Here is a 26718-nt window from a genome sequence, read left to right as displayed (position 1 = left end):
GTCATAATGTCATCAACATCTACTTACACAAACAGAAATACAAACACACATGCACACACACACAGATGTATACATACATAGACAAACACAACACTATACAAATTATAATGAAGTTACCCTTTCTCTCCCTCACAAGAAACATAAACACACACACACACACACACATGCATGAATGAAGACAATTCATCTAGCAGGACAAGCAATCCCTACAATACGTCAGTCAAACACACACCTACACCTACACACACACACACACACACACAGTCATGTACAATGCATTTCATTCTGCCATGACATTAAAGCAGTTCTGCAGTGCTGGCCTACTGTTAAGCTTTATCATATATACAATCATTTGTTTTCTTTAAACAAACATAGGAAAAGTCATTAACAGATAAAGTGACTGATGAAAGTAGCTGTATAAAAGACAAAGGCACTTTCCTTTTTAGTTCAGACACCATTTGTATTTGAATAAAAGTACAAGAGAACATCTAAACGATTAGCTAGCCTCATTACTGCAAGACTTGTGGAATAATAAAGACATGAAAACCTGGGTGAAATGTTAACCTTAGGAATTAGCATCACTGTCATCCTTTTTGTTCCAGTAATTATTTTCTCTTTCACTCTGCTCAAGTACATCAGACTGACAACCACACACACACTGACACTCATGAAAATTCACACACACACACACACACACACACACACACACACACACAAACTCATGAACCAAGAAACACACATGACCATGTTCACTCAAAACAAATCCACAATAGAATCCACACACCAGCCTTTTCTTTCAAGAAAAAAAAAGAAGAATAAAAACAGAAAAAAAAAATTATTCATTGCGTTAAATATACCAAAAAAGTACTGATCAAACATACCTGTTCAAAGCAAACCGAGAACATCCTCCCCCACAAAACGAACAAGGAGAGGTAGAACAGAAAAAGGAAAAAAAAGGAACAAACACAACTCTGAAGAGCACCCCAAAGCCAGGAAGCGAGCCAACTGGAAAGTCTTACCTATACCTAAATTTTGAGCCTATAGAGAAAATCTTTTTGGAGGGAGGGTTGGGGTGGTGGAGGCGAAAGAAGGTGTGGTGCTCCACGCACGACTTCCACAAGTTTTTACAGGAGCGATAGCTGACCATGTTGAAGCCAATCAGGTTCTCCACCGGGTCGTTCTGCATGTAAACAGAGATCACACTTCAACAATTATATACAGCTCAGTTTCGGTTAATTCTACTATAAAAAAAAAAATTTAAAATTAAAATCTTCTTAATTTTAAAAGGAAAAAAAAGAATGATCACTTGTAAATTACATCCCCAAAACATCTGGTCTTTGTTGTTGCCTTAAATACCTGTATGTTATGTGTAAGTACATGTGTCAGTGACAGGGAGCAAACATTTCAGTTTATGCCCATGTGGACATGTGCATGTGTGTGTATATGTGTGTGTGTATGTGTGTGTGTGTCTAGGCATGTGTGTGTGTGTTCTCTGGATAGGGAGGGCAAGTATGTAAGGAGAGGAGGGGCTAGATACAATGATTACTGCATAACCAGTGATGTACAATGATATGCACAGCACACAATCAGCCAATATACACATAATATTCACCAAGAAACATCACTGAAATCATCTTCTAAATGAAACTTACGTACATGTTTATCCCTAATGACTAATATACTCAATCCCAACAAAATTGCTTTCATTACAGCTGTTGAAATGTCTGTTAAATGGCAATAAGGATGGCTAAAAAGCATTGTGTAAAACCATACCACCGACAAAGCTGGCTGTCAGTGTGCTAACAATAGATAAGTGCTATTCAAGACCATTACAAAAAACATAACAATGGTCATGGGAACACACAATCAGCAAAAACAACAAAGCTCAATAACCTAAAGCTGACCCTTGAAAGAAATATGTAGAAATGAACCAATAATGAACTACCTGTAACTTAATAAATGTGTACAATCAAGCACTTGCATTAGAGTGAATATGTACAAATGATACAACAATCAAGCGCTTGTATCAAAGTAAATGTGTACCAGTAAGACAATATCCAAGTCCTTTTCAGATTAACATGCATATTATTCAACTAGCAAATGGCTAGCCAGAGTCAAGAAAATCCAAATCACCAACGAACAGTCATTTCAGAAACTGAATACTGACCCCAAAGAATGTCGCAAAATAAAACAGCATAGACAGGCATTTTAGTGTGGCCAAACACTCATAACAATAACAAAAGGACTAATCACAGCACAGCAAAATGGAATGATGAACAATGTTCTTCCTTTCCCTCTCAGCACGGAGGAAGAACAACACAGCCAACAACCACTATATCAAATGTAAAACAGTTTACTGAATTCAAAAGCAAAAATAAACTTTCAGTCAAATCAAACAATCTGTGAGTGTCTGACATACTCTGACAGACCTAAATTGTCTTTTCTCAAGACAGATGATATCTATCAATCAAAGATTATACAAATTTTGTGACAATAAAAAAAAAGGGGGAGAGGTTTGGGATGTGGGGGGTGGACATGGAAATCTACATACCCCCTCACCCCCCTACCCCTTCCTCCCCATCCCACCACAAATAGTAAACAAGAAAATCTTCAACCTGATAACTCTTCTACTGCCATCAAGATAACATATATAAAAAATTAAAAAAAGTATGTATAATCTTAGACAGGGGGTCACTTGAAAAGATATGGAATAAACTAAATGTATTTCATATCCTCTTCTAAATGACCTTGAATAGGTTTTGATCCAGTAAAAGCACATGGCTAAAAATAACAAGATGCATGATCAAGAGCAAAGACAAATCTGGTCACTGAAACCATCAAGGAAATCTCGTTTTAGATGTAAGACTGATGAATAACTCCTCTCCTTTTTCTAAGTCCTGTCACTACTTACAGACAAAGGCAACAAATTCAACATACAAACGTTACAGCCACACAACACTGTTGTAATACTTCTGACAACATGAACGTACAGATCCATCTCAGTGCAGAAGGGAAACAGCAGAAGAAGATGTGAAACCGCACCATCAAATCAAAGCACAGCCAGCCAAAGAAAGTTCAATAGTTTGTGTTTAAGTGGTGCTGACTGCAAGCCATGTGCTATCTCATGGATGGCCTATTAAAAAAGTATGCTTCAGTATCATACATCATCAATAATTGAACACAATGTGTACACACTGGGTCTTTTTTTTTTTTTTTAACAAGAAAAAAAGTCACATCACACATATGACAGAACACATAAAGAACTCTCTTCAGAGTTCAAAGGCTTTCAAAGTGAGGTATTAATGACTGATGAAAGACATTTGCTTAGTTTTTCCATCAGTGGGAGTGAGATCCACATCATGATACCCACAGGATAATGTTAAGAGCAGATTACATTGTTAGGACAAACCTTTTTCATTGCACCGTACCCACCAGAACCCTTCAGTATCCACCAATCAAAATCTTCAACCTCACAAGATGGCGTGGAGAGCCTTGGCCAAAGGAATGGTTCAGCGCTTATAGCTTTTAGAGACGTTTGATTGGCAAAGAGCGGACTGGGCAAGACTGCTGGTCTTCTCATTGTTAGCTGCGCGAAATTTGGCCAAGCAGAGCAAACTGATAGGCCTAGTTTGCATCAGTTTGACATGGTACAGTATATGATACCAAACACAATCCTTAACCACCAATCAGAGCCCTTCAAAAACCTAACAAATGAAATCAAGCATACAGCTGGATGACTTACTAAAGCAGTTAACCGCTGACAAAATAAACACAACCATAAAAAAACAGAAAAGTAGGCTGTCTGCCACAGTAAAGCACTACATGAGCATAATGGACATATTCTGAAGATATGGGGCCAGCTGATTAGAGGACACTGTAACTGAATGGCTGCATCTGACATGGATGCAACTGCATTAAGTACAAGAGCCTGCCTACATGAAAATCTCACAAGGTCTACATATCCCTCTTTCTTGGAACTGAAATTCTATGCACGATATGTCAAACGTCACTTAAGAAGTTGTTTAATAATCAAAGAGACATGCAGCTATATACACACACGAACACTCACAAGCATGCACATGACAAAAGTAATTCGTACTGGTTTTCCCTTGTAAGGAAAGAGAAAGATGATAAATATAAGCTATGATATCATCAAGGGGTGAATGGGTTATGCAGTAAAACTATTAGGATGAAAATAATCACATGCTCAACAACAGTGTGCTGCTTGCTGACAAACACCCAAAAGCAGCCTAACAAATACAGGTTTACATTATGGTCTGAGTGGAATGTTAACGCAGAGGCCCACAGCGGGAGGCTGGGGACAGTTAAGTGTTAACAGTAAGGTGCTGCTGTGTCCCCACCAGACAGCCCCAAACAGGCCCTGACAACAGGACATTGGACACGGAGAGTGAGGGAACAGTGAACACCAAGGCCAGGCCCACAGCCAGAGACTGCCAGAACACCAATGTTCACACACACACACACACACACACACACAATACAGAGTGAGTGTGGCGTTAGGGGGGTGAGAGGGCAAGCTGTCATTACTTGAGATTTTGTGCTTTTCTCTTCTGCTGGGGGCTCTACATTATCCGTCACCTGCAAACACGGGAGAGAACAGTTCCACAGTTTTCACACCTGGCTTGGATATCATCATCAGAGAGAACTCTCACATTATACATCTCTTCGCCCATTTCCTCAACCTCCGCTTTGTTTCCTTCTGACAATGAGAAAGTCACACTCCAGCATGGAGCAACTAAAGAATCCATCAGCCCCAACCATGAACACCTTCCCCATAAAATATAACAAGTAGACCAAAAAAAAAAAAAAAAGTTTTTTCCTCCTCGCATCAAATTATACATGCAAGACAGACTTTTTCCAGATCTGTGATGCAAAGGAGTGTACTGTCTAACTAAATGCATCAGAATATCAATAAGTACTTTCTCATAATATATATTTCTCATTTATCTAAAACAGAAAATGCCACACAAAATACATAGACTAAAACTAAACATACCATGGACGATAGCATAATTTCATCATTGGAAACCATGACCAATCTTTTCGAGCTACAAGAAGCCACTTCATTTTTCCTTTTTTTCTCCACTTCTGCATACAACATATATCAGCATGCTGTATCTATGTACTTTTCAAGCTGCAAGAAGCCACCTTTTCCCACAAAATTCACCTCTGATTCAAAAAATAACAAGTTCTTTAGTAAAACCAGTGAGTCAAATAGATCTCTGGTTGGAGAAGAGACTGCTTCAATGACTGACTACTGTTTCTCAAGAAACAGTACTTGAAAGTAACACAATATCTATTTTCTACATTATCTACATACATCAATGAAGGCTTCTGCTTTGAAACAGTTATTTTGAAAGATTTGAAACTCAAGAATTTTTATACGAATGAATGACAATGTCAAGGACTGAAATGGGTACAAAATAAAGCATCAGACTGCACACTGCCACGTTTTTTTTTCAAGTTTTATGGTCTACTATACCGCCTCTCCCACCACCTCATTTTTTTTTTATGAGTAACAGGACATTCACATTTTCATCATCACTGTTAACATTTTTATCATGCACAGTTTACATGGAATTCTACCTTTATCAGGTCATTTGGGATAGTCTTATGTGGTCATCATCTTTTTTTTATCTTTTTTTTTCTCTTAGCAATGTATTTCTAAAATTTTACTTGACATTTCATAGAATTCTCCAAATTTACCCCATAAACAAAAGCATCTTGTAGCCTGAGAAGTGTGGTACATCAAGACCAGAAACCCATATGCAACAAACAGAAAAAAAGACAACACAGGAAGGAAAATGTCTTACCACCTCTCTCCTCAGCTGAATGAAGAACTGTTTCCTCTTGAAGGAGATCTTGACAATCTTTGCCCTGTAATAATAATAATAGTAATAATAATAATGCTATTTATATACCACTGAATCTTGTGCAGGGACAAATCAAAGCGCTTTCACACCAGTCATTCACACGCATGCATAACTCTAAAACTGGAGAAAATGAAGACAAGGAAGAGGCAGGGAAGGGAGGCTATTTTGAGAAGAGGTGGGTTTTAAGACCAGACTTGAAAGAGCTGAATGCAGAGACTTGACGAAATAAAAGAGGAAGTTCATTCCAATTGCAAGGTCCAGAGACAGAAAAAGAACGGCGGAACAGTCAAGTGTTTAAATCTGGGTATGCGTATACAGAGTGGATCAGAAGCCGATCGAAGAGAGCGAGATGGAGTGTAGAGGTAAAGGCAGCCACAGAAATAGGAAGGGGCAGATTTGTGAATACATTTATAACACAGAGTGCTGATCTTGTACTTTATTCTGTGTGAGACAGGGAGCCAGTGGAGATGTTGCAAAAGAGGAGTGATGTGCTCAGATCTTTTCTTTCTAAGGACGAGTCGGGCAGCAGAGTTTTGCATGCACTGAAGGGACTGAATGGATGAAGCAGGCAAACCAGACAATAGAGAGTTACAGTAGCCAAGGCGAGAGAAAATGAGAGAAATGACAAGTCTAGATGTTGCGTTGGTGGACAGATATTTCAGAATGGAACTGATGCGCCATTATTGACAGTAGCAGGATTGACATGTCTGACTGATAAATTTTTGAATGGACAGTGTGTTGTCAAGGACAACGCCGAGGTTCCTGACTGAACTGGAAAGAGGGATGGATGTACTACCAAGTTTGACTGTGGCAGTTGTGATGGAAGAGAGTTTTTGTTTTGGTTCCTATGATCATTGATTGTTTTGTCCACGTTCAATTGCAACTTATGTAGAGTCATCCAGTTTTGAATGTCCAGGAAGCAGTTGGATGTTTCTTGCAAGAGCAATGGCAATTTTTCAGGGGTATCACTCTTCTGGAGTTCAGTGTCATCAGCATAAGAATGATGACTGGCATTGTGTCAGTTGACAATTTCAGCGAGAGGAGCAGTGTACAATGTGAAGAGAAATGGGCCTAAAACAGATCCCTTTGGGACTCCATGTTCCATTTTAATGGGTTCAGGCTGGAATTTATCAACAATGACAGTGAGATAAGATTTGAACCAGTTACCAGCCGCCGTGGCAATGTGGTTAGCGTCGCGGACTGACGGCTGGAAGGATGCGGGTTCGAATCCCAGCAGAGGTGGGTTTTTCGGCCCGTGGCCAGCTCCTACTCAGAGTTGAGTGTGCTGTGGGCTTAAATGGGGAGACTGGGACCACACAGTCGAGTGTCATCCACTTCAAGGATGCGTCTTTGGGTGTGTTGCTCAAATTACCTGACCAACACTGCAAGTGTCTGTATCTCTCGGGCCTGGTTAACGCCGGGATATCATTATGACAGGAAGCGTAGAGTACAGCCTTGTCACGCAGTCCCAAACCAAAATGGACCTCCATAGCGACATCGTCATCATCATCGTCATCCTCCTCCTCCTTCATCGTCATCAATAGAAACAAAATAGTCTCAAAGTCTGTGGCCTTTCATGCCCTGCTCTCATGGTGACCTCAGTTTCGATACCCCTCCACTTCCGTGCTTGGGGTGAGTCCTGTCAATGTCGTCAGTGTCAGCAGATTAATGGAGGGCTGTTGTTTGAGGGACGTGGTGGCAGTCTCCACTCTGGGAGGGACGCTCACTCAGTCTGGCTCCGCGACTAAGCCATTATTGTCGTTAGTAGGGGGCTTAGTAGGTGGTGTCCTAAGTACAAAACAGAAGAGGCACCACTGAACACCACCGAAGTGACTCAGCAGCAGTGCAGGGTCTCCTCTGGTGTGTGGCTTCCTGGCGACCTAACATCGATGGTTCCCTGTGGACTGTCGATGCTGGAACTACGACGGACGAACCCGGGTGTGGCCGTGTATGGGGGAATCTAAATGAGCGGCGTGGGAGTAATGCCACTGAAACGGTGCAGATGATGGGGCAGCAAAAAAAAAAAAAAAAAAAAAAAAAGATTTGAACCAGTTTAGAAGTGCTGTTGATACCATATGTAAAATGAAGACAGGAAAGGACTGAATGGTCTATCGTGTCAAAGGCGGCTGACAAGTCGAGAAGAGTGAGAAGGGAAATCTGTCCTGAGCCGGACCCTAGCAGTAGATTATTCAGGATGCGGAGGAGAGTGGTTTCGGTGCTGTGGTCAGCAAGATAGGCAGACCGAAATGGGTGGATGAGATTGCTGAAACAAAGGTGGTTGTTGAGCTGCTTCAGGACAGCTTTTTCAAGGAGTTTGGATAGGAATGGAAGATTAGAAACTGCTCGATAGTTTTTCAAAATGTTTGCCTCAAGATTGGATTTCTTCAGAAGAGGCTGGACAACTGCAGTTTTGAAAGTGGATCGAAACGTTCCAGTGAGAAGGGATGAGATGACAATATTGGTGATTGTGGGGAGAAGCTGTGAGACACACTGGGAAAAGACAGAGGCTGGTATAGGATCGAGCTCACAGGATTTTATTGTCATTTCTTTCAGAATTTCATGGACTTCTGTTTCAGTCAATGGATTAAAGGAATGGAGAGAAGTGCCGCTGAACTGAGGATCAGGATGAACATAACCAAACAATAATAAAACAAGAAAGATTAAAAAGACCAGCTGTCTGAGACCTGAAAATAATACACAGACCATGGAGAGATGTAAAATGGAAAATTTTCTTTCAACAACCTTTCAACACATCACTCATTATCAATAAACATACTCTTTTGATTCAATATCATCTTAACATATAAAAAAAAAAATAGGGGGCACCATGGCAGATTCTGTTAGGCGTTGCACATTTGATCCAGTGTTCACAAGTGATCAGGGTTTGAAGCCCAGTTTCTACAAGGTGCTGTGTCCTTGGGAGAGGCACTTTAACCATGAGGGAGTACCCGACTTCTGCTGTGAAGAGTCACGAGTGTGATTATCGGCCGTAGCTACTTTCATTTTCTCCGCATAAGCGGGTAGTAGTTTGCACAGGACAGGAATCAGACCCCTGCCAGAGTCTGCACTAGTGGGTCACGGTTAAGTATGTGTAATTAAAATGAATTCATTGCCAAAATGACCATAAATGGCTTAGGAACCTTTAATCTTTTTAACTGATCAAAACAAGCAAAGCCTAACAAAACAAAAAGCAATCAACAGATTTACTTACCATGAAAATGTGTTGATTTTGACGTTGTTTTGAAAGACGACTAACCCTGCTGATGTCACACCCAGCTGAATTTCTATACTGCTTTGATCCTGTCGGCAAGACAAAGAAACAGAATGCAATGTCTCCACAAAGGAACCAGCTCTTGGGCACACAAACCACAGCTTACAGCCTTTCTCTACCCCTGCTATCCCCATTGCAATTTCCAACATAACTCTGTCAACCAATCTCATCACTGATATAACACCTGCTAATAAATCTCTCGGTTGGATCAATGAAAATAACTTGTATTCACATAACACAGAATCTTGTGCACAGAAAAATCAAAGCATTTGCACACCAGTCATTCACATATGTATGCTTGACATCAACTTTCAGGGGTGAAGATCAACAAAAACATCATAAAAAAAAAAGATTTAGAAAGGTAAATTGATGTTCATATTAAAATAATTAATGCTGTTAGCAAAGAACATAAAATATAGACTATTTTTCTTTCGTCAAAGTCCACATCTTGTTTCAGACAGTGTTACATTAAACTGAAATACAAGTATTCAAAGTAACACAAATAGTTACAACAGTATGGTGAGGACACTGTTACACTGGATGCCAAATCAAATGCATTCCTAATTTTTCACACACACACAAACGCACATACACAGGGTATAAAAAAGTCAAACTGAACCACCACAAACAACAGAAACATGCATGCCCAAATACATGCATATGTACACACTCGCTGAGAAAAGGACCGTGACGTTTATATCAAATTACAAAATATGAAATGCAGGGTCTGAAAAAACAAACCAAAACACGGCAAACGAGTGGGGAAACGACATTTTCAAACCACCACAACAGAGAAATGACAACCAGCATTCCCAGGACAACCATATTATGATATATTGTGCATAACTGTGTCCTGTTCACCTGTCATCAATCAATCAAAATATCACCTTGGCAATGAATAAAAACCAGATTATCATACCTTCCAAAGACATGCCCAGGAATCAATATCACAAAGAAACCACACATAACAACAAACAAGGTTATTTTAGATTATGATTCCAGCTTCTTTCTTTTCTTTTCTTTTTCTAAAAATTAGGCTTCTTGTACAACAAACAACTTGCAAGGAGTTAGGGAAACAGAGAATCAATTTGTGTCAATGGAAGCCCAGGTTGTTATACATAGTTGGTTCTCTTAAAAAGCCCTTCTTATTATACATGTTAGTCTGGTACTCTGAAAAAGCCCATGTTATTATACATGTTCATTACTCTGAAAAAAGTCCAAGTTCAGACTCTAAAAAGCCCATGACATTATGCATGTTGAGAACTCTATAAGAACAAGAAGCCCATGTTGTTATAATACATGCTGAGTAATCTGAAATAACCCATATTTGTTATAGATGTTGAGCATTCTGGAAAAGCTCATACAAATATATATATATATATACATTCAGTTGTCTGAAAAAACCAATGTCATTGTGATATACATGTTCAGTAATCTGAAAAAGCCCATGTTGTTATGCATGTTTAGTAACCTGAAAAGGCGTGTATTATCATAGATGTTCAGTACTCTGAAAAAGCCCATGTTATCATACATGTTCAGTACTTTGAAAAGGCCCATGTTATCATACATGTTCAGTTCTTTGAAAAGGCCCATGTTATTATACATGTTCAGTTCTTTGAAAAGGCCCATGTTATCATACAAGTTCAGTACCCTGAAAAAAGCTATGTCATCATTATTCATGTTCAATGAACAGTGACACAGAGCGATTTACAGCCCCTAACAATCAAAATAACTCTCTCAGCTAAACAGTAAAATAATATATTGTTTTGTTTCACTGCAAAATCTGAAAGCAGGAAATCTGTAACAAAATATGATGCTGGAATTCAGAACTACTATAGTAACTGTATACTAATGAGACAGTATTCTTCAAGACATGTCAAATTTCATCTTCATTCAAGGAAAAGAAGGTATAAAATATTTACTCTTTTTTTTCAACAAATAAACAGAACATTGCACCTCACATACATGCACACAAACACACATACATTCCCACACACATACAGATTAAAATCTCAACACACATAAACGTACACACCCATGCGCGCGCGCGCACACACACACACACACACACACACACACACACACACATGCTCAAATAAATCAAATTCGAAATCAGATTCGCACAAATATCATTCCAGCAACAACAAAAATAAGAATGCTGTTAACTGATAAAAGCGTATTTTATATTCTTCTCTACATAGCCATGATCTAGCCAAATACACAAATATATGCACAAAAAAGAATATACGTAATGTTGCCCATTACATTAATTGACACAGAGAGGACACCATCCTATCTGACTGATCAATGAACACACAGGTGGAATAAGCAAATAAAAATGTTGCAATTTTTACACAAATGAAACACTTCAAACACTACAGAAACTTCCCAACAATTGCTTTGATAACTTTTGGTTTGATGATCTTCTGAGACAGTTTCGTTGTTTCATACATGCAGCATTTGCAAATAGTCTGTATAAAACACTCCATGTTTTCATGATTTGCTGCATTTGATGATCATATGTGCAAGAGGGACCCTTTTTAACCAACAAGGTTTTTCCTACTTAAATCATTATGGTCCATGGAAAAAACTGTTTTAATGCAGGTTTATCACTAACAACAAATTCTTTTTTAATCTTTTTGTTGACTCCTGAATTTTCGGTCAGGCTGCAACTGCACTGCATGTCACCAGCATCAGTCGGAAACAGCACAATTAATTCACAATTTCATCCATGTCAAGTGCATTCGAACAAACCAGTGTCAACACAGTCTGTCTGGCTATGCCAACACAGTTTATGATTTTTTTTTTTTTTTTTTTAATTACCAAAACAATTCAGGAACTGACTGAATCACCAATACCCAAGCTTGTGTTGTGTGAAAAACCCACCAAATAATTTCTTCCCAGACATGCGTGGGCAAAACCAGCATAGAATGGTGACCAAAAATGTATATATGTACGTTAACACTTCTTTTACATAAACTGACGACTAAATACAATAGTCATGTATATAAACACACTATTACACAGCCAACAAACCAGTACAGGTTAGCCACACATCACCACCACTCCAGTGCACAAGACAGAAGAGCTGGCCAAGGCTACACGACAGGCAGCAGCAGCGGCAGGCAACACAGTCAACGTGCAGTTGGAGAAGAAAAAGGTACAGGCAGGCAGGCAAACAGAGCGGGCCGGCCCCACACACCCTGGGTGGAGGCTAGAGGGGTGGGGCCTGCACCCTGGACATGCTTACCCTTACCCGCGCATTGTGCAGGTCCACACCGTACATCTCCAGCCGCTTGGCCCGCTCCAGGAAGTTGAACTCCGCGTCCGCCGGGGTCTGACCCCTGCACCAACACAATGCTGTCGTTACTGCCACGTTGTCACGCTGCTCATCACACTGCTGCACTTCTGCTATTTCCCCCCACATATCAAACTGCACTTCTGCTATTTCCCCCCACATATCAAACTGCACTTCCGCTATTTCCCCCCACATATCAAACTGCACAGCCGCCGTGGCGAAGTGGTTAGCGTCGCAGACTGACGGCTGGGAGGACGCGGGTTTGAATCCCAGCATAGGTGGGTTTTTCGGCCCGTGGCCGGCTCCTACCCAGAGCTGAGTGTGCTGTGGGCTTAAATGGGGAGACTGGGACCACACAGTCAAGTGTCATCCACCCGTCTTTGGGTGTGTTGCTCTAATTACCTGACCAACACTGCAAGTGTCTGTATCTCTCAGGCCTGGTTAACGCCGGGATATCATTATGACAGAAAGCGTAGAGTACAGTCTTGTCACGCAGTCCCAAACCAAAATGGACCTCCATAGCGACATCGTCATCATCATCGGCATCCTCCTCCTCCTTCATCGTCATCAATAGAAACAAAATAGTCTCAAAGTCTGTGGCCTTTCATGCCCTGCTCTCATGGTGACCTCAGTTTTGATACCCCTCCACTTCCGTGCTTGGGGTGATTCCTGTCAATGTCGTCAGTGTCGGCAGATTCATGAGGGGCTGTTGTTTGAGGGACGTGGTGGCGGTCTTCACTCTGGGAGGGACGCTCACTCAGTCTGGCTCTGCGACTAAGCCATTATTGTCGTTAGTAGGGGGCTTAGTAGGTGGTGTCCTAAGTACGTTAAAACAGAACAGGCACCACTGAGCACCACCGAAGTGATTCAGCAGCAGTGCAGGGTCTTCTCTGGTGTGTGGCTTCCTGGCGACCTAACATCGATGGTTCCCTGTGGACTGCCGACGCTGGAATTGCGACGGACGAACCCGGGTGTGGCTGTGTATGGGGGAATCTAAATGAGCAGCGTGGGAGTAATGCCACTGAAATGGTGCAGATGATGGGGCAGCAATAAAAAACAAACAAAAAAAAAAACCCTACTGCACTTCCAGTATTTCCCCCCACATATCAAACCGCACTTCCGCTATTTCCTCCCACATACACATATCAAACTGCAGCACTTCCAGTATTTCCCCCCACATATCAAACTGCATTTCGGTTATTTCCCTCCACATACACATATCAAACTGCAGCACTTCTGCTATTTCCCCCCACATATCAAACTGCAGCACTTCTGCTATTTCCCCCACATATCAAACTGCAGCACTTCTGCTATTTCCCCCACATACACATATCAAACTGCAGCACTTCTGCTATTTCCCCCACATACACATATCAAACTGCAGCACTTCCGCTATTTCCCCCCACAGACACATATCAAACTGCAGCACTTCCGCTATTTCCCCCCCACACACACATATCAAACTGCAGCACTTCCGCTATTTCCCCCCACATACACATATCAAACTGCAGCACTTCCGCTATTTCCCCCCCACACACACATATCAAACTGCAGCACTTCCGCTATTTCCCCCATACAAATATCAAACTGCAACTGCAGCATTTCTGCTATTTCCCCCCACATACAAATATTTTTGTCTGCTCATCAAAATGCAGCACTTCCACATTCCCCATCAAACTGCAGCACCTTCGCTATTTTTACCCCCACATACACATATTTTGCAGTTTTCCCCCACAAACACACACGGAGAAAATTTGTACACATCTCCTGTACACAATAACGGCATGCAGAATTGTAGCGGGTAGCTGAGGGGGAGGAGACAGGCAGCTAGGATAAGACAGAAAGGGGAAGTGAGGATGAGTGGGTATGTCAAGTTGAGAGTTTGATTTGTTATGGTTGGTAGTTTACAGTCAAATACTAAACACAGTAATTCTGCTTACACAAACAAAACAAGAGCGAGTGGGAGAATGAGTTCTGTCATTATTGTGACTCGTTTTCAACCAATCTGCTGCTAGGAACCATGAAAACAAAAACAGATACAGACAGGTGGACAGACATATAAATAAAAAGATATAAAACCAGTTGAGCTATCAATCAATTCTGAATGATTGTCATTTTTATGGCACATAGTGATATACACTTCCACATCATCTTTCTCATCTTTTGTAGCCTCTCTCATTCCACCCTGAAGCATAGAGGTGCACTTCAACATCACACTATCCTCATCAACCAAAAACAAACACCAAAACCTCCTTTCCACACTGCACTAACTTCTTCTTCTTCTTCTTCTTCTTTATTCCTGGGCTGCAACTTCCACATTCACCCATATGTGACCCTCCACCACGAAATGAGTCGCTTTGCACCAGAGGTCGATTTTTAGTTATTGGTATATCATAAATCTGCAATAAATGACCTTTACAGCGAAAAAAAAAGTTTGTAAATCGGATGATTCTGTGAAAAGTTATTGTGATTTGAAGTTCTAAAGTCGCGAAAGTAACGAACTGAGAAATCAAGGCCGAAAAGTTTTGGAACATGTTCATAGCAACCACATACTTCTAAGCAAGATATGTTCATGAAATTTGGCACACACATAGTTAGTGGCAATATCCACAATTGCACAAAATTTGAAAGAAAAATATTGAGTGTATTTGATTTTATTCAAATAAGAATTTTCTAATTTTTTTGGAAAGAATTGCAACTGAAGTATTAGTATACTTACTTTTTAATCAGCTCAACATGACTAAAAACCTTCCAGTTTTAAGATCAGTTTTGTTGTGGTGTTGTTTGTGGTCCAATTACTATGAAACTTTTGCTATGTACAGTATGTGTACTAAAATTTACGCCAGATTAGAGGTAAAAAATGCTAAATCATGATGCCGAATCATGTGATTGTTGTAATTCAATGTGCTCACTGGCTTAGTGTGCTTGTGATATTACCATAATCCATACAACAAGCACAACAAAATAACAAAAAAGATCCACACAACAAAACTGCTCATACAAAAGGTACAAGTTCATGTGTGTTTTATCCCAGCATAGCATCAAATGAAATACATTTCATAATCCAAATGAACACTTCAAACACTTCATCTGCAAAGAAAACCTACTTGTCAAACCCATACTTCACACAATAAAGACACACAACCTCATCAAACAAACACTCAATCTGCTTAAAAAAAAAAAAAAAAAAATGTGCAGATATGTGGCACAGGTAATCAATTCTTGTGGTACAAAGTGTCATCAGGGTGGATGGTGTTGATATTGAACCTTCTTCCTCCACTCTTTTTTCTCCACCGGTGGTGTCAGTATGTTCCAAAAATGCATGGTTTATCCTGAAACAGTTTGTTATGTAATACTTCTATATCTCTTTTCATTTCCTTTGTTTTGAATTATTTTCTATATGTTCTAAAGTTTATTCATTAATGCCTTAAATATCAATAGTAATTTCAGTTTTGTACATTTACATCACAGCTTTCATTCTTTCCACAGGACTTTACAAAATGCTTTACTTCTAGTTCTATGTATTTTATCAGAAAATAAAAAAAGAATACACTTATGATATATATATATATATATATATATATATATATATATATAATCATAATATAATCAGACAAAGCAGTTTACTGATAATAAAAGTATGAAATGGTGATTATTAATGCTGTATCACTATGAGTATCAGTGTGCATATCAGTGTGCATGTGCATGACATGCTGCAATCCATTAAGTTACTTTATGCATAGTGGCATGTCAAGCACATGCACACTTATATCATTTATGTAAATGTCTGTGCAAAAGTTTACAATTCCATACATGTGCATCTAGACAAAGTTTGTAAAAAGAAACTAAGTTTGCACACTTCATGGTAAATTTATACTATAAATCATAGTACATTAACAGTTGACTTACTCACTCATAGATAGTACACCAGCAGACATTCTTTAGTTGACAGTGTAGTTAGTTTGGTGGTGTTGCCTCTCCTTCTGATGACATGACTTGCCAGCAGTGATATCAGAATTATTCATTGGTGTACAGGCAGGCATATAAAGTACCATCATATCTTTCAGGGCTGAAAAAGAAATTGAACTATTAGTAATACTGTTAGTATTTACTGTTGACACAACTCTCTATTTATTTAAAACAACACACACACACACACACACACACACACACACACACCCACACCAACCTGACACACATTCACATAAAATATCCATTGAAGCAAATTCTGTGAAACTGAAAACTGTTCATAATGTCATGCCCCTGAACCTCCCCTTGCTCAGTTAAATGGTTAAACTGTGAAGGGACAGTGTGTGTGTGTGTGTGTGTGTGTGTGTGTGTGTGTGTGTGTGTGTGTGTGTGTGTGTGTGTGTGTGTGTGTGTGTGAGTGAGTATGTGACTCACTGTGTGACACACATTGTATATGTATGTGTGTGTGTGTGTGTGTGTGTGTGTGTGTGTGTGTGTGTGTGAGTGACATGTATACACACTGTGTCACACATTGTGTGTGTGTGTGTGTGTGTGTGTGTGTGTGTGTGTGTGTGTGTGTGTGTGTGAGATCTTTTAATTTACATTCTGTTAATTTCCTCAGATTCACTTTATTCTTTTAATCATTTTTATTCCACATGTCAAACAGTGAATTCCTGTTCCAATGTAAGACAATAAATCAGTCTTGAGTCAATCATTGTTAAATAAATTATTATCAATTGATTATACCATCATTACTTTTCAGTATTTGTCAATGTGGGTAAAATAAGAAAGCTTACCTTCAGACACTTCAGCTATATCCAGTCCCCCAGTCACTTTGCTTGCACATTCCTTGTGTGAGCTGTGAGAAACCCAGGTCAATCACTTCAGTGCAGCAAGTCAGTTTCACTTGTTTCCATGTCAGTCACAACACTGATGGCACCTGGTGCATGTGATTTCGGCAATTACAGGCGAAGGCTTCCAATCTTTCTGTATCTAGTGCAAATGTTGATTCGTCATCTACATCAAAATTAATATTATTGTTGATGAAAACTGAACGACAATCCTGCGTCGTCTGCTTTCGAAATCAGCGTTGCCTTCGTGTTCACTGAGATCGATTTCATGAACGGTCAGTTCCATCAATGAAGTACTGGGTTAGAAACTCACAAATGTCGTCTTCTTCATTGAATGGCAAAATGTGTGCAGCGCAAGTGTATCTTGTCAGGAAATCGCCAAGTCAATCTTGAAAACGTGCTTCCGAACCCTGCGACCATGTTTATTTGAGCTAGCGTGCTGAATGGCTGGTTTCGTCACGTGGCCTCTCTCGGCCAATGACAGAGGGGATTTTCCTTCATAGTGACGCATTGTTTACGTAGTGTATCCTTATTTTGAAAGCGACGATTCGCTCGTAGTTAAAAAATCAACCAATGAGAAGGACATAGATTGAAAGAGACGGACTTGACCTTTAAAACAATGTATGATTCGACCGGTCGATTCCAAGAGATGACGGAGGGCAAGCTTGTCAAAGTTGATCGATTTCGCGAAGTCATAGGCGATCAGAATGACGGGTTAGGCATTTTAAGCACACTTTTAAGGCAAAAGAAGACACAGTTATGCCTAGATACTTCAATATGAGATAAAAGAAAGCCTAAAGTTTACTATGAAGTCAAAATCTGAAAATCGACAACCTGACCCCCACCCGCCTAAAATCGCCGCTAGCGGGAAAGTTGGTCAGGGACAAAGCGACTCATTCCGTGGTGGAGGGTCACATATGTGCATGAGTGGGTTTTACATGTATGACTGTTCTTTACCCTGCCAAGCAGGCAGCCACACTCCATTTTCAGGGGTACTGCAGTCACAAACTCCCCATTCCCCCCTCAGCCACCCCCCAAAAAAACTCTCCTCTCTCTCTCAGCTCTCTAGCTCTCCCCTATCACCCCTCTCCATCCTGTTATCCCCTTCTCATCCCCACCCTCCTCCCTCCCCTGACCCCTGACCTGTGTTGCCGGTGTTTATCAGCCACCAGCTGTTCAAATTCCCGTGTCTGGTTGGGGACAAACATGAAGCCATGGAGGTAGCCATCCTTGTGCTCATCAGGGTTGAAGTCTCCAAGTTCCGCTGAAAAAGCAACAGCTGTGATTAGTGCTGTTAATTTGAGCCAGAAACTGATTCAAATGAATGTCTTTTTTTTTCCACACACTTATATCAAACACATTGAAACTATTGTAAAACATGCTTTTGCCCATCAACACACACTAGCTGCGCATACACACACACACACACTAATATCTCTCTCTCTCTCCCTCTCTTTTCTCTCTCTAACACACACACACACATACACAAACATGTGCACACATATATGTGCACACATGCATGCACACCCATGAACAGTGGAAAGGCAATTTTTTTTTTTTAATTGAAAACTACATCACACCATACACATCATACAAACCATACTAAACCACATCACAGCCTACACAGCCCAAACACATACACAATGATAACAACGTAAGTATTGCAACACTCACACTGAATGGCGTAACTGGACAACGTCGCTGCCTGACCCTCTGAACAAACCAGTTTCCCTGACAGCATGTCCTGCCGTACTTGAAGGAAAAAGTGGTACCTGAGCAGGATAAATTCCCTTGATTAGAATACTAGTCAAACTGATCACAATTCCTAAGAACAATTAAGTAAAAGTCAGATGTAAGAGAAAGCACTCAGCTTATGAACCAATATGCTGGCTGATTATGCAGGCATGTACTGCTTTTTTAAAGTAATGAAGTGCAAATCTGTGCCAAATTTCTTCTCGTCATGATTTTCATGAATGCTTGCAGCAATGTGTATCTCACTACACAAAAGCATATCAGTCACACAAAAAAGCATTAGGGGAATGATATTAACCACAAGAAAACAAGGCTAACTCAGTAACTGCAAAAGTTATTATTAATCAATGAGGACCACAAAATGGCTTATACTACATGTTCCATTCACTCTAAAATTTGGACAGGTTGCAGTTCAAAGTATGACAAATCACACTTAACCTGGGTTGCTTAAATATGTTAACAGGCTTTATCACATCTAGAAAGAGCTCAGAAACACTAATGATGGGCCGATAAATGTATCAATTTGGCTTTTTAATGTAAAGTGGCACATATCTTCTTTTTTTTTAAATAATACACAGTGCCAATATTATAGGATGAATTAATAGCTGATCACTGACAACACTGTTTTATCTCTTATAACAGGCAATTCTTGCTACAACACTGTTTTACCCCTATCAACAGGCATTTCTAACTTACCTTGTATACTCCTCTGCAAGTTTGCTCGGATCCGATACATAGAATTTGACTCGGAAGAAAAATTCATAGGGTGGACCTGAAGTCAATCACCAAAGAAAACAGATTAAAAGATCAAATCGAACACATACATATGCACATAATTATGTATGCACACATGCACATGCACACACATACTGACGACAAACACATAAACTTTATAAAGAAGCATGCCACAGTGATAGCATATCACTCAACCCTTGTAGGAAAGTCATCATTTTGCACAAAATGAAAGATATCTGAGTCTGATTTATTAGTCACCGTCTTATCAGTAACACCTTCTAATGCACATCACCTAACATTTCAGTCTTGTAAGTAAAATACAAATAATGTTCTACCAAGCACAACTTTCCTGTGTGAAAAAAGATTCAGTTTCATTTTGAACTTTCTAAGCATGTTCACACTTACATACACACACAATCACACAAGAAAAACATACACATACAGTTTTAATCATTACCTCGGCATTGCTTTTTGATGGTCTTGAGAGGATCCAACCATCGCTGCAACAGTACCAATGAACAGTTATTTGGTGTTGAATCTAAAAACTGGACAACTACAGCATCTCTCTCTCTCTCTCTCTCAGACACATACCATAATAACCCTGTGCCCCCCTGCCAACAACCCAAAAAATGAAATGGTCCAAAGAAATGTTGGAGAGGAAGGGGGCGTAGAGGATGGGGAAACGCAGTTTTCACAGCATGTAAATTTCAGTCAGCAACTGTCAGCAAACCAATAAAGTGACTGTCTGTCAATCAACTGGTCTCCCCCACCATCCATTTTCCACTCTATTAAGAATAAACTCTTTCTTTTAGCTACCTGTCTTGAAAAACATACTTCACTTGCATTGTCCCATATGCGACATACTTTGGACACCAAACTTAAAATCTTACAAGATCACTCACAGTGATCTCTATAAATCACCGTCTGCCTTGCAAGCACAGCTTCTCAAAACATCCATTTCTGAAAGCCAATCTCAAATTGTGCAGCTACTGCCCACATTCGGAAAAATCAATCACTTATCACTTTCTAAAGCTGCAAAAATTATAGGAAGACCACCAAGTCGGAGAAAAGTTTTAGAGACAAACAGTAAGAACCACCTTGACCAATGAAGAGCAGACAGGTGTTTTCACGAAAACTTGGGCTATAAACTTCATTATCTGTACCAACACACCCTGCACAATGAACAGGATAATGCCTTGCTTTCAATGGTCAACATCCTATACACACAATCAGAACAACAAAATTGTCAAACATCACATCTTGGAGTTAATGTCACAAACAAAACAGGCTCTCAAACTGGAGCCCCCACCATTTGCCTTACAGACAGCATCTCTAACATGAACTCATTTTTTACATATGTGACAGTCTTTAGAAAAGTAAAAATCCCAAATCATAACAGCTCATCCTTGGGTCATAAATCCCACAAGATGGCTTCTGCAGTCAGCTACACTCCAAACAATGACTTAGTTAAATGATAGTTGAAATCATATAGCCAGCTCCCTCTCTCACTGACTCATTCCCGAGTAAAGGGCAAACCCAAGTGGACTGAAACTCACAATGTTCATTAAACAAATAAAACAAATTGACATTACAGAGGAAACACAAATTATCTCACCCTCACACTCACTGACTTCAGCAATGGCACAAATCAATACAAACAGTAAAGTAAGTGTATGATTCCAAAACCAACAGATAAAACAAGCAGACAGAGGAAGACAGGACTGAAGGAAGACAGGAAGCAGAGTGGGTCAGCGAGTCACCATAGCGTCCTCAGCAGGGGCCATGTCCATGAACTGCAGACCAAAGTAGTCCTTCTCCACCAGCTCCAGATGATCGTACACTTTGTCCAGCAGATGCTGAGCTTTCTGACGCTTCTGCCCACAGACACACAGAGTCCTATATGCCAGCCTCAACTCTTGTCAGCACCGTGACGATTACCACAGGTCTATGCAACCTTCCCTGTCTGGAACCTTTCAGTTCTGCATCAGTGACATTCATTTAAATAATAGTTTACATGGAATGAAACATTAGATAAATATTTCTTCACCAGTCATATTATTTACAATGGTCATTCTAAATATCACTGTCAAGATTAATATCACTGGAACAATTTAATAACTAATGATCTGGATGCTTGCCATGATAACAGGAAAGCATGTGACCATGCTATGTAGTCGAAAATTAACTCGTCAGTGCAATTTTGACATTGTTGTAACGTCGGAACAAACTGCGATCAAGCATAACAAAATATGGCGAAATGGTAACAGCTGGTATCTATGAGGAAGGCTTCGACAGATATAAAGCATTTTTACTGAAGGAAATCATTGTCTGCATCATGGAGACTGCAGCCGAAAGGACCTGCCTACTGTTGTGAAAGATCAAATGAGTGTTAGAACAGTTTATCTTCCATTCTACAAGTGTCTGGAGAGTTTGAATCTGAGAGATTTCTCCAGCATTCATAGGCAACTTCTGTTACTTTGTTTATGTTATGCAAGAGTGTGACCCTTTTGAATAAAACTGAGACCTGATCAAGATAAGCACAAGGGCATTTCTATGTGCATGACCATTTTTATTTAGTCATTTGAGTAGCCATATTTCATTCCATGATATGTTCATGTTTCGGTAACTCAGTTTATACTTACTGACAGAGATGCCATTTTCTTTAAAGTGTATTTGATCATCTTCCTGTCTGTGCACTAGAATAGAATTAAAGAGCCCCGCACGTTATGCTGGCATGGTACTTGAGGAGATTTTAGAGACACTTTGCAACTGTGAACATTCGGATTTCCACAAAGCAGAGGAAAGTACTTTCCTAAAACAATGGTATTAGACTAACGCAAGAGACAGTTACACAGTACATCTGTCTTTTAGTTGTACTGCTTAGCTTTTGTTTCTGCTTTGAGTTAACTCGAACATAATCAGAACATTTGCTAAGCAATCAGCATAAGCCAGTGTTTCAGCAATAAAATTTAGTCATGACTATGTTGCATTTTTCGTGTTCATTCACGACACAGCAAACATTAGCACAAAGTGGCTTTACATACTCTCACACACACACACACACACACACACATACACACACATGCGCGCGCAAGCGCGCGCACGCGCACACAAGCACACACATACAAACTAACTATAAATAAATAAATAAATATGTATATATATATATATATATACTGAACCAAAATAAGCATTTCACACACCAACGAGTGTAATGTAATGGACAAGGTGCATATAATTACAAATTCTGGGGCTATGGGGTGGCCTAATGGAGGCGCCAGGGGTGGAAACTATGAGTAGTTTTTCCTGACCTGACCCACTGATTCAAAAAGTGACCAATTGATTTTATGGTGAATCAGTGAAATGACCCAAGATGTCCTGAAAAGTAAACCTGAACTGTGTGTTAAGATAAAAATGATCAATCATTTCCAACGGATCTAAAAATCAAGCATCCAATTCAATCAATTCAAACCCTGCGCTGCCGATGAATGGTCAAGATGCTGGTGAAACGTCGCTAACTACCCAGAACAAAACTGCCACAGTCAGCCAGCTTGGACCACTCACATCAATCTCAAAGGTTTCCTCTGTATCATCGAGGAAGTGGACGACACAGTTGACGGTTTTGGGCTGTCGATCCTGCAGGTGTGCCATCTCTGATGCGCGCACATTGTAGCTACCGCTGGACACCAGCTTCATGGACATGCTGTGCAGCTCTGCACACACACACACACACACACACACACACACCTCAATTAAATAATGGTGGCATTAATGATAATGATAAGAGACATATATTAAGCTGTGTCATACAACTGTTTGAAAACAACAGCATTCATGCCCAACACAGACAAGAAGCGTTACTCCAACACGGATGAGTGTGGGGTTTCCTGTTACAGTCTGAAAATCTAATATCTCCATAATTACATAAAAACCAAATCTTTAACTAGCAGAAAAACTGCCACCTTCCACAACTTTCTTCAGTTTGTCAGAGTACTGTCTGGATAAAAGATCATGCCTACTAACCTATAATACCTACAAGATAAAAACATACACTCATACACACTCCAGTCTCTCCAGTCCCTTCCTGCCTCCCCATTCCCAATAATAACTTAACACCACAATTTCACTTCAAATATGCAGGGCATATCAATAATTTTCAATATATATGTACATCTCTTTGTAAAGTACATTTAACATGACCATCTGATCAAAAACCATATCTCTGTACAATCTAAATTGTTCATATATTTCACTAGGTTTCATGTATTTTACTGTGATTAATTAATCAAATCAGCCAACCAAGGAATTATCTAACCTAACACCATGTGCTTCTGCAAACATTCAGTAATACATATTCTTCTTATCATCCAATCTAATTACTTCAAAATCAATTTTTATGAATAAAATGTTGTTGTCTGTTTTATTCTGTTCTTCCTACCACCCACTGCAATTACATCAACACTATTCAAATGTTATTTGTCGGTTTGGTTGTTTGTTTTATGAGGAGGAGATATTTTTTTATTCAATTACATTAGGATAATAAAAATCAACTTCATTAATAATGTTCCATGGTTGTGTTGATGCCAGACTTGATTTATGCATTCTTTCAACAAAAACTGTGAAAAGAAACATTTCAGCAAACCTAGTGCCAGGCACTAATCTTTGTATTTGTGTGCACTCACTCACACACATACACACACACACACACACACACACACACACAACACACACACACACACAGTGGCACACACACGACAAGTGCAGCAAACAGACCTACCAAAGTACATTAAAATTGTTCGAAGCAGAACACTAAATATATCAGATATTGTGATGCGATTCATCAAGCATACATACATGGATCAATCAGTTCTTGATTCCACACATACAGACTGAATTTCAAAGTGACTCATGAAATGGAAAATTGTAATGGGGCACTGATAACCCCAAACTTCTGTCTTTCTTGACTCTCAAAACATCAGTGTCAATGTGGCCTGTGACAACCTGCAGCAACTTCTGCAGAATCTTCACTATTCAGCAACCTGCAGAATCTTCACTATGATGAAGGCGGTAGAGAAGGGAAAGAAGAACTCTACATTTATTACAATCAGGGTTTAAGGGTTGGTTGTGTTTTTTAATTGTTTGTTTTTTTTAGTTTGAAGAATGAAATCATCAGACATAATCTTATACTCCTTACCCCTTCCACCATCTGAAAATAACATTCAACAACAAAAATTATTATCTTCCTCTCCTTCCACTGCTCTCTCTGCACCTCTCTCTGTGAAAACTTTAGCAGTCCACAAAACAACATTCCAAGAATGGCATGCCATTATCACACTCAAAACACTCTTCTGCGCTTCACCAGCAGCCAACCCATTTCACCCTGGCTTTATCATTTCAGCAGCACTGATGAAGAGATCAAAGGGGCCCCCACCTCATCAAGAACATCTGCCGCATTTCATGATGGACTGGTCAAAGTGAAGCTGAAGATATAAACCACAGGATGGCAACTTTCTGACTGACTGAGGTGTGGACCATTCTGCCCACAGAGGTGGTGGTTTGTGTCCCGGGGCCTGCCCAGGAACAGGATGGTGGAGGGAGGAAATGAGGGAGAAAGAGAAGGGGAAAACATGGAGGACTTTGAGCTGCGGTTGGGAGCTAGTGAGGGCTGGTACAGTGAGGGGTTTGTGGAGGAGGGTGCAGGAGGAGGGGAGGGGGGTGCAGAGGGTTGCCAAACTTCCATTATTCTGCACTCAGCTGAGGCCTGCTGCCCAGGGCTGCTGTTCCTCCCTAGGGTAGTCATTACTGTGATGACAGTGTGCACGTAATGATAGCTATTACAGTTGTGTGTGCTCACCCACATGCACACGCACACACACACACTCACGACACAACTGATGTCACACATGCACAGATACATGCACACATACGCACTTGCATGCACACAATTTCAGCCGGCACATGAACTTAAACTGACATCAGCAGCTCTAACTTTTGTATGTCAGGTGTCTAGGGAAAATCCCTCACTGAGCAATGTTTATCTGTCTCTCTGCCTGCCTGCCTGCCTGTCTCTAAAGTGTTTTATTTTTTCAAAGGGACAGGTGGAGGCAGGTGGGTGTTTGTGGTTATGACCATGACAAGGTCAAAGCTTAATTAAATTCAAATTCAATTCAACAGGACTGAGAAGGGGAGGTAGAAGATGACGAAATTAAAAGTCTATCTCCATAATTCATATTTTGATACACGCAAATAATAATGTTTGTTTTCATTCTGATGCAGTTGTTTACTGTTCCATTCCATAATCTGCAACTGCTGGGACATAATGACTGATCACAAGTGCTAATAATGCAAATATCATTTAATGCAGAATTTGAACGAAACAAAAATTTAATATTCAATGCACTGCCTTCAAGGCTTACATGGTATAATATTAATCAATGGTCACATAGTCTGACACAGGATTGTGAAACAGAAAACGGGGCATTGCGATGCAGACCATATTACAACAGGACATATAACATCACACAAATGACACTGTCCTGACCTTCACCTTTGAACTATATTCTTGCTTTCAAAAAGGTTTATGATCTGATCATAACCAATCACTGTATCATGAAAATCACTGGTTTGATTACCGGTTCCATCATACTTTTACTTGTGTGTGTGCTTGCAATGATGCAATGTTACCATGACCTTTGACCCAACAGTTCAGTTAGGAACATACTCTCACAATGACAGCCACAATGTCAAGCTGAGTGAAAACTGGTTCTCAGATGTGAGCTGTTCTCTGCCAGTACTGCCAAGTGATGACCTTGACCTTTCACATTGGTCAATATTCTGTGCATACACAGCAGAAGATCAAATACGCATGTTAAAGATCCTGTAATCCATGTAAGCATTAGGTGGGTTATAGAAACAAGAACATACCCAGCATGAACACCCCCAGAAAAT

General features: G+C 40.0%; 1 protein-coding gene across 8 annotated transcripts in view; it reads right to left on the bottom strand.

Moving 5' to 3' along the window:
• The window catches only part of LOC143298870 (tyrosine-protein phosphatase non-receptor type 4-like), a 97212-nt gene that overhangs the window by 46777 nt on the left and 23717 nt on the right, over window positions 1–26718 (bottom strand). For 3 of the 8 annotated variants that reach the window (XM_076611876.1, XM_076611936.1, XM_076611884.1), the window contains exons 2-12: window positions 23335–23483; window positions 21531–21644; window positions 20228–20270; window positions 19732–19807; window positions 18958–19055; window positions 18427–18547; window positions 12422–12509; window positions 9106–9194; window positions 5835–5898; window positions 4549–4599; window positions 1020–1180 (exon numbers count right to left, since the gene is read on the bottom strand). In XM_076611876.1, coding sequence (XP_076467991.1) covers window positions 1020–1180; window positions 4549–4599; window positions 5835–5898; window positions 9106–9194; window positions 12422–12509; window positions 18427–18547; window positions 18958–19055; window positions 19732–19807; window positions 20228–20270; window positions 21531–21644; window positions 23335–23472 — 1043 coding nt within the window. In that variant the 5' untranslated portion in view covers window positions 23473–23483. The remainder of the gene's footprint in view (window positions 1–1019; window positions 1181–4548; window positions 4600–5834; window positions 5899–9105; window positions 9195–12421; window positions 12510–18426; window positions 18548–18957; window positions 19056–19731; window positions 19808–20227; window positions 20271–21530; window positions 21645–23334; window positions 23484–26718) is intronic. The other 5 variants (XM_076611911.1, XM_076611892.1, XM_076611901.1 and 2 more) reach the window with 5 other exon arrangements.

The sequence above is a fragment of the Babylonia areolata genome, chromosome 2, assembly GCF_041734735.1.
Source record: "Babylonia areolata isolate BAREFJ2019XMU chromosome 2, ASM4173473v1, whole genome shotgun sequence".
Classification (NCBI taxonomy): Eukaryota; Metazoa; Mollusca; class Gastropoda; order Neogastropoda; family Buccinidae; genus Babylonia; species Babylonia areolata.
The sequence above is the reverse complement of the archived record's forward strand: the minus strand, read 5'-3'. Positions and strand labels throughout refer to the sequence as shown.